At 34.8% G+C, this 10,040-nt stretch overlaps 1 protein-coding gene across 1 annotated transcript; it reads right to left on the bottom strand.

Annotated features, from left to right (window-relative positions):
- Nucleotides 1–572: 572 nt before the first annotated feature.
- Nucleotides 573–6,220, bottom strand: LOC143250396 (uncharacterized). Its single transcript, XM_076500848.1, has 3 exons — nucleotides 6,007–6,220; nucleotides 2,605–2,676; nucleotides 573–2,327 (listed from the first exon to the last, which is right to left on the bottom strand). The coding sequence occupies exons 1-3, from the start codon at nucleotides 6,019–6,021 to the stop codon at nucleotides 699–701; spliced, it is 1,716 nt and encodes a 571-aa protein (XP_076356963.1). The 5' UTR covers nucleotides 6,022–6,220; the 3' UTR covers nucleotides 573–698.
- Nucleotides 6,221–10,040: the final 3,820 nt, after the last annotated feature.

Here is a 10,040-nt window from a genome sequence, read left to right as displayed (position 1 = left end):
AATAAACCTTTCGTTCACACTTTAGTGCAATAAATCTCTTATATGGACTGTAGTAGAATAAATCTGTTTTATAGACAGTAGTACAATACATCTGCAATGTAAACCAGAGTACAATACATCTGTTATATGGACCTTTTAAAATTTCGAAAAACATAGCATTAAAAGTTTATACAGATATAATTCATAATTTCAGGCGTACAATAGAACACGAGGATTCAAGCCACGTGTGATGTAGTTGTGAAATGTTTCCGAACTTTGTTTTAAACATTGCCTTCTCTGAATATCTTCTAGAATTAATATTCGATGTAATTGTAGCTGTTCAATAGGAACCTAAGATATTAAAAGCATTATGAAATCACACTATAATTTGATAAAGTGTTATCAGAAGTGTGTGTCTGAAGAGTTACTTCTTTACTCTAATTAAATATGTATAAGAAAAATAGCCATAAAATATAACATTGCAGTTTATTTTGAAACAACCATTTCAAGCACCAAGTTTGGAATTCACAAAACGAAAAACAACAACAATATATTTAAAAAGTAAAACATAGGATAGCTTTATAACAGGGAGCATTTGACAAAAGTTAATTGATATTTATTTGTTATATGTATAAATTGAGGAATACGAAGTTATCTCAAATACAGTAAGTTTCTTTTGTTTCTCCTACGTCACAAACTAGAAGACGTGTGAGTTTTGTTTAATAATGGTGATCATCAGTTTTTCCAGAAGAGACAACGTTTACAGTTCCTGGAAAAGCATAAGCAAGCTTGTGTTCAGGTGATCTGTAAGTAATGTACGGCCCTTGGTGACTCGGAAGCAAATTATCATCTACGTCTCCGATAATAAAGACCCTTCCAAATGAGCCACCAATGGGAATAACTGGACGACTAAGAGTAAAGTCTGAATCGAGATGACCACCAACCAAACCACCTGCTGAACCACCACCAACAGTAAAACCTCCAGTTGAACCACCACCAACGGCAAATCCTCCAGCTGAAACACCAGCAGCATGACGGCCACCAACAGCAAAACCTCCAGCTGAACCACCAGCAGCATGACGGCCACCAACAACAAAACCTCCAGCTGAACCACCAGCAGCATGACGGCCACCAACAGCAAAGCCTCCAGCTGAACCACCAGCAGCATGACGGCCACCAACAGCAAAGCCTCCAGCTGAACCACCAGCAGCGTGACGACCACCAACAGCAAATCGTTTTGTTGAACTACCACCAACAGCGTGACCACCACCTACAGCAAAACCTCCAGGTGTACCACCAACAGCAAAACCTCCTGCTGAACCACCAGCAGCGTGACGACCACCAACAGCAAAACCTCCTGCTGAACCACCAACAACGTGACGACCACCAACAGCAATACCTCCAGCTGAACCAACACTAGCGTGAAGACCACCAACAGCAAAACCTCCTACTGAACTACCACCAACTTGACGACCACCAACAAAACCTCCTGCTGAACCACCAACAGCGTGACGACTACCAACAGCAAAACCTCCTGCTGAACCATCAGCAGCATGACGACCACCAACAGCAAAACCTCCAGCTGAACCAGCACCAGCGTGTCGACCACCAACAGCAATACCTCCAGCTGAACCACCAAGAGCGTGACGACCACCAACAGCAAAACCTCCTGCTGAACTACCAACAGCGTGACGACTACCAACAAAACCTCCTAGTGAACCACCACCAACGTGACGACCACCAACAGCAAAACCTCCAGCTGAACCAGCACCAGCGTGTCGACCACCAACAGCAATACCTCCAGCTGAACCACCAAGAGCGTGACGACCACCAACAGCAAAACCTCCTGCTGAACTACCAACAGCGTGACGACTACCAACAAAACCTCCTAGTGAACCACCACCAACGTGACGACCACCAATAAAACCTCTTGCTGAGCCACCAACGGTGTGACGACCATCTGTGTAGTAACTACCTAGACTACCGCCAGCAAAACTAGAGACACCTATCGTAGGATATCCACCGCCATAAAGACCAGTTACGCTTGGAACAGGGTGCAGAAGAGAAGGGGCTAGGGTTTGTTGTACAATAGTGTCTGGGGGATCTTCACTGTGGATATTCACATCTGCAGGATTCTGATTGGCCGTTCCAGGTTCGTTAGTGTTAACATCAGCACTGAAACCACCTGCATCAGCACGGTATTGCACGTGTCGGTAAACCCCGTTGGGATCAGTATAACCATAATATCCTGTCACAGTGCCTGATCCGTCACTATTTTCCTGACGATCCAATGTTGTCCCGAATCCATCTGAGACCTTATAACCGAAGTCGTAAGGCTTGAATGATTCCTAAATAAATGAATTACAACAAGTGACAAGATACCACAAGCAAGATGTTATATTCACGTTATTTTAAAATTTTGTTTTCACTCTATTCAGCATATGCTATCTACGTATGATCAACAGAAAATACAATAAAAAAACACAGATTTGGGCAAATCTCAGAAACAAGTTGAAGTATAACAAAAGAAGTGAACTTATGGACATTAAAGGAATAATTCCTGAAAAATAATGTTTTTTTAATGGTAAATAATCTTATGAAATATGTTTTAAGTGTTATACTCACTTCGTAACGAATAGGATCCTGATGTATGAATCCAGCTTGACAGGAAGCTATACTAAACACAAGAATCAAAACCTGAAATAAAAAATATACTATCAAAGAATATACTGTATTTATTTAAACACTAATAATAACAACTGTACCAGGTTATAGTACCTATATCGTAAGTTCTATACCAGGTTATACTACCTATACTGTCAGTTCTATACCAGGTTATAGTACCAAAACCATCAGTTTTATACCAGGTTATAGTACCTATACCATCAGTTCTATACCAGGTTATAGTACCTATACTGTCAGTTCTATACCAGGTTATAGTACCTATACCATCAGTTCTATACCAGGTTATAGTACCTATACCATCAGTTCTATACCAGGTTATAGTACCTGTACTGTCAGTTCTATACCAGATTATAGTACCTATACTGTCAGTTCTATACCAGGTTATAGTACCTATACCATCAGTTCTATACCAGTTTATAGTACCTATACTATCAGTTCTATACCAGATTATAGTACCTATACAGTCAGTTCTATACCAGGTTATAGTACCTATACCATCAGTTCTATACCAGGTTATAGTACCTATACTATCAGTTCTATACCAGATTATAGTACCTATACAGTCAGTTCTATACCAGGTTATAGTACCTATACCATCAGTTCTATAACAAATTATAGTACCTATACTCTCAATTCTATACCAGGTAATAGTACCTATACTGTCAGTTCTATACCAGGTTATAGTACCTATACCATCAGTTCTATACTAGGTTATAGTACCTATACCATCAGTTCTATACCAGATTATAGTACCTATACAGTCAGTTCTATACCAGGTTATAGTACCTATACCATCAGTTCTATACCAGATTATAGTACCTGTACTGTCAGTTCTATACCAGATTATAGTACCTATACTGTCAGTTCTATACCAGGTTATAGTACCTATACCATCAGTTCTATACCAGTTTATAGTACCTATACCATCAGTTCTATACCAGTTTATAGTACCTATACTGTCAGTTCTATACCAGGTTATAGTACCTATACCGTCAGTTCTACATCAGATTATAGTACCTATACTCTCAGTTCTATACCAGGTTATATTACCTATACTCTCAGCTCTATACCAGATTATAGTACCTATACCATCAGTTCTATACCAGGTTATAGTACCTATACCATCAGTTTTATACCAGGTTATAATACCTATACCATCAGTTCTATACCAAATTATAGTACCTATACCATCAGTTCTATACCAGGTTATAGTAGCTATACCATCAGTTCTATACCAGGTTATAGTAGCTATACCATCAGTTCTATACCAGGTTATAGTACCTATACCCTCAGTTCTATACCAAATTATAGTACCTATACCATCAGTTCTATACCAGGTTATAGTAGCTATACCATCAGTTCTATACCAGATTATAGTACCTATACCGTCAGTTCTACACCAGGTTATAGTACCTATACCGTCAGTTCTACACCAGGTTATAGTACCTATACCGTCAGTTCTACACAAGGTTATAGTACCTATACCATCAGTTCTGCACCAGGTTATAGTACCTATACCGTTAGTTCTACACCAGGTTATAGTACCTATACCATCAGTTCTACACCAGGTTATAGTACCTATACCGTCAGTTCTATACCAAATTATAGTACCTATACCCTCAGTTCTATACCAAATTATAGTACCTATACCATCAGTTCTATACCAAATTATAGTACCTATACCCTCAGTTCTATACCAAATTATAGTACCTATACCATCAGTTCTATACCAGGTTATAGTAGCTATACCATCAGTTCTACACCAGATTATAGTACCTATACCGTCAGTTCTACACCAGGTTATAGTACCTATACCGTCAGTTCTACACCAGGTTATAGTACCTATACCATCAGTTCTACACCAGGTTATAGTACCTATACCGTTAGTTCTACACCAGGTTATAGTACCTATACCATCAGTTCTACACCAGGTTATAGTACCTATACCCTCAGTTCTATACCAAATTATAGTACCTATACCATCAGTTCTATACCAGGTTATAGTAGCTGTACCATCAGTTCTATACCAGGTTATAGTAGCTATACCATCAGTTCTATACCAGATTATAGTACCTATACCGTCAGTTCTACACCAGGTTATAGTACCTATACCGTCAGTTCTACACCAGGTTATAGTACCTATACCATCAGTTCTATACCAGGTTATAGTAGCTGTACCATCAGTTCTATACCAGGTTATAGTACCTATACCCTCAGTTCTATACCAGGTTATAGTACCTGTACCGTCAGTTCTATACCAGGTTATAGTACCTATACTGTCAGTTCTATACCAGGTTATAGTACCTATACCATCAGTTCTACACCAGGTTGTAGTACCTATACCGTCAGTTCTACACCAGGTTATAGTACCTATACCATCAGTTCTACACCAGGTTATAGTACCTATACCATCAGTTCTACACCAGGTTATAGTACCTATACCGTCAGTTCTACACCAGGTTATAGTACCTATACCGTCAGTTCTACACCAGGTTATAGTACCTATACCGTCAGTTCTACACCAGGTTGTAGTACACACACTCTTAGTTTTCTATTAAGTTATCTGTTTACTCTTTCAGATATTTTCAGATTTATTTTCGTATCTTTCAGATATTTAACCAATACAATTTCAAAACTTTCATTTCTGTATCAGGTTATTCACTAAACGTTTATCTTTCAAGCAGGTTGTTTATCTGTTGTCTACACAGTTGGATATCTGTGCTGTGCTGACAACCTATCAGTGTAGGTGTCAAATCTAGTGAGTCACATGTTAAAGTTTGAATCCCCGTTTTTGCATACATGCTCACTCTTTCAGCTGAGAGGGCATCATAACATAACGGTCAATCCCACTATTCGTTGGTAAAAGAGTAGCCCAAGAGTTGGCGGTGGGTGGTGATGACTAGCTGCCTTTCCTCTAGTTTTACACTGCTAAATTAGGGACAGCTAGCACAGATAGTCCTTTTGTATCTTTGCGCAAAATTCAAACCAAACCTAATTGGTAAAACTTTTAATTTTCTACCGACTTATCACACCTGCACTTTGATATCAGTTTAACGAACCTACACTTCCAGCTGTTCTCATGCAAAACAGAATTACCAACATTGACAAATCCACCTCTGTTTGGTTACTGAAACTGTCACTAATAATTTCGTTAGAAATATTTGTCACTTTCAGGTTTCTAATAATACGCGAAGATACCATTTTAGTGTTTGCTTTATAAATTACGTATTGTAAATTATGACACAAATAAAAGTTTTTAAAAGTAATTTACAAACCCTTCTTTGATAGTTATTTCTACAATTCGACTTCAGTCTATCTTGTAACAAATGTGAAATTTCTTACCTTAAACAACGTCATATCACAAGATTCAACAGTGAAGAGCAAAGCTTTCGATCAGTTGTAATGTTTATTCAGCTTTTGTTTTCCCACATCTTCTTTATATATTTTTGTGATCTGCGTGTATGGTGTTAAGTTTCCAGAATCTAAACCACATTGTTCTGATGATAGGAAATAACCTGAATACAGCTTACTTCGAAAATAAAACAGAATCATCGACCCAACCCGCTGAACGTACATACCCGACCAGGGCTGACGTCCTGAGAAAACATGATAAATAACAAAACATTTTATACCTTTGGGCAAAACTAGGACGATACTTGGATAGTCAGAAGAGATCGTTGCACGAAACCAGATAGCTCACCTAGTTATAAAAATAAAAATCCAAACTTTCCTTTAAAACGTATATCGAATACATGTCGCTCGCATGAATTAACCTGCCATTATTGTTCCCATAAATCGTGAATGATATATAAAACGTTGAAAAACTAACGTCCTTCGCCAGAGAAATTCGACATTCTATTTAGCAAGTGACTGATTATAACTTACGCATTGGTGATCATAAAGTTTCTCTGAAACTCCAAGAAAGTTAGAGAAATATAGATACGTAGATAGAATTATAGATACAAACGTGTGTCATAGATTACGTATGTTTTACAGCTACAATGTGCAAACATGTTGACCTGTAATATAAAAATTTTACTGCAATCTATGAAGGTATCATAATTTATATTATTTTAACAACACTTTGTGAATTTATCCACAGTTAACTCTTGAATAATTTAACAGTTTTCACACAAACAAAGTGTGAATATATACTCTTGTTCAGATGGACAATAATCAACATTATTTTCACAGTAAAACTGAGTGAATATGCCCATGTTTAGATATACGAGAATATAAAGTGTTTTCAAACAAACAATATTACATGCTAATTTCTACAGCAACGCAAATTATTAACTTCAAAATTTTATAATGTGTTCACCTCAACATGTTCATATTCTTAATGTGTCAGGTGATTATAATATGTTCACATCAACATGTTCATATTCTTAATGTGTTAGGTGATTATAATATGTTCACCTCAAAATGTTCATATTCTTAATGTGTTAGGTGATTATAATATGTTCACCTCAACATGTTCATATTCTTAATGTGTCAGGTGATTATAATATGTTCACCTCAACATGTTCATATTCTTAATGTGTCAGGTGATTATAATATGTTCACCTCAACATGTTCATATTCTTAAGGTGTCAGGTGATTATAATATGTTCACATCAACATGTTCATATTCTTAATGTGTCAGGTGATTATAATATGTTCACATCAACATGTTCATATTCTTAATGTGTTAGGTGATTATAATATGTTCACCTTAAGATGTTCATATTCTTAATGTGTTAGGTGATTATAATATGTTCACCTCAACATGTTCATATTCTTAAGGTGTCAGGTGATTATAATATGTTCACCTTAAGATGTTCATATTCTTAATGTGTCAGGTGATTATAATATGTTCACATCAACATGTTCATATTCTTAATGTGTCAGGTGATTATAATATGTTCACCTCAACATGTTCATATTCTTAATGTGTCAGGTGATTATAATATGTTCACATCAACATGTTCATATTCTTAATGTGTCAGGTGATTATAATATGTTCACCTCAACATGTTCATATTCTTAATGTGTCAGGTGATTATAATATGTTCACATCAACATGTTCATATTCTTAATGTGTCAGGTGATTATAATATGTTCACCTCAACATGTTCATATTCTTAATGTGTTAGGTGATTATAATATGTTCACCTCAACATGTTCATATTCTTAAGGTGTCAGGTGATTATAATATGTTCACATCAACATGTTCATATTCTTAATGTGTCAGGTGATTATAATATGTTCACCTCAACATGTTCATATTCTTAATGTGTCAGGTGATTATAATATGTTCACCTTAAGATGTTCATATTCTTAATGTGTTAGGTGATTATAACATGTTCATATTCTTAATGTGTCAGGTGATTATAATATGTTCACCTCAACATGTTCATTGTCTTAATGTGTCAGGTGATTATAATATGTTCACCTCTACATGTTCATATTCTTAATGTGTTAGGTGATTATAATATGTTCACCTTAAGATGTTCATATTCTTAATGTGTTAGGTGATTATAATATGTTCACCTCAACATGTTCATATTCTTAATGTGTCAGGTGATTATAATATGTTCACCTCAATATGTTCATATTCTTAATGTGTTAGGTGATTATAATATGTTCACCTCAACATGTTCATATTCTTAATGTGTCAGGTGATTATAATATCTTCACCTCAAGATGTTCATATTCTTAATGTGTTAGGTGATTGTAATATGTTCACCTCAACATGTTCATATTCTTAATGTGTCAGGTGATTATAATATGTTCACCTCAACATGTTCATATTCTTAATGTGTTAGGTGATTATAATATGTTCACCTCAACATGTTCATATTCTTAATGTGTCAGGTGATTATAATATGTTCACCTCAAGATGTTCATATTCTTAATGTGTTAGGTGATTATAATATGTTCACCTCAAGATGTTCATATTTTTAATGTGTCAGGTGATTATAATATGTTCACATCAACATGTTCATATTTTTAATGTGTCAGGTGTTTTGTTCTTAATGTTAATGATAATCATTCATCTTAATTAATACGGGGGACATCATTATAATGTTATAATATATCATGTTAAAGGAGGACATGTTAACATGGAATTCTTCATCATGTCAGATGATGAGTGTTCTGTATTACAGGAACATCACGTAAAGCTGTCTACTAAATACAAACATCTTCAAAGTTACCGCATTTAAATGTTCTTTAACAAATATAAACTTTGTTATAGATATCGTCTGTAAGAGCTTATTACGAAATATAAACATTGTTGCTCTTACCGTCTTTATATGTTCTCTATAAATATAAACTTTGTTGCTCTTACCATCTTTATATGTTCTCTATAAATATAAACATTGTTGCTCTTACCGTCTTTATATGTTGTCTGGTAAATATAAACATTGTTGCTCTTACCATCTTTATATGTTCTCTATAAATATAAACATTGTTGCTCTTACCATCTTTATATGTTCTCTATAAATATAAACATTGTTGCTCTTACCATCTTTATATGTTCTCTATAAATATAAACATTGTTGCTCTTACCATCTTTATATGTTCTCTATTAATATAAACATTGTTACTCTTACCATCTTTATATGTTCTCTATAAATATAAACATTGTTGCTCTTACCATCTTTATATGTTCTCTATAAATATAAACATTGTTGCTCTTACCATCTTTATATGTTCTCTATAAATATAAACATTGTTGCTCTTACCATCTTTATATGTTCTCTATAAATATAAACATTGTTGCTCTTACCATCTTTATATGTTCTCTATAAATATAAACATTGTTGCCCTTATCATCTTTATATGTTGTCTGGTAAATGTCAACTTTTTTGCTCTTACCGTCTTTATATGTTGTCTAGAAATATAAACTTTGTTGCTCTTTTGTCTTTGTATGTTGTTTACAAATATAAACGTTTTTGCTATTTCCTTTGTATATGTTGTGTAGTAAATATAAACTTTGTCGCTCTTACCGTCTTTATATGTCGTCTATATTTATAAACTTTGTTGTATTTTCCGTCTTTATATGTTGTGTAGTAAATATAAACATTGTTGTTCTTACCGTCTTTATATGTCGTCTATATTTATAAACTTTGTTGTATTTTCCGTCTTTATATGTTGTGTAGTAAATATAAACTTTGTTGCTCTTGCCGTCTTTATATACTGTCTAATAAATATAAACTTTGTTGCTCTTGCCGTCTTTATATATTGTCTAATAAATATAAACTTTGTTGCTCATCTCCGTCTTTATATATTGTCTAATAAATATAAACTTTGTTGCTCTTGCCGTCTTTATATATTGTCTAATAAATATAAACTTTGTTGCTCTTGCCGTCTTTATATATTGTCTAATAAAT

Source organism: Tachypleus tridentatus, chromosome 5, assembly GCF_004210375.1.
Source record: "Tachypleus tridentatus isolate NWPU-2018 chromosome 5, ASM421037v1, whole genome shotgun sequence".
NCBI classification, from domain to species: Eukaryota; Metazoa; Arthropoda; class Merostomata; order Xiphosura; family Limulidae; genus Tachypleus; species Tachypleus tridentatus.
Note: the sequence above shows the minus strand (reverse complement) of the source record. Positions and strands in the feature narration are given on the sequence as shown.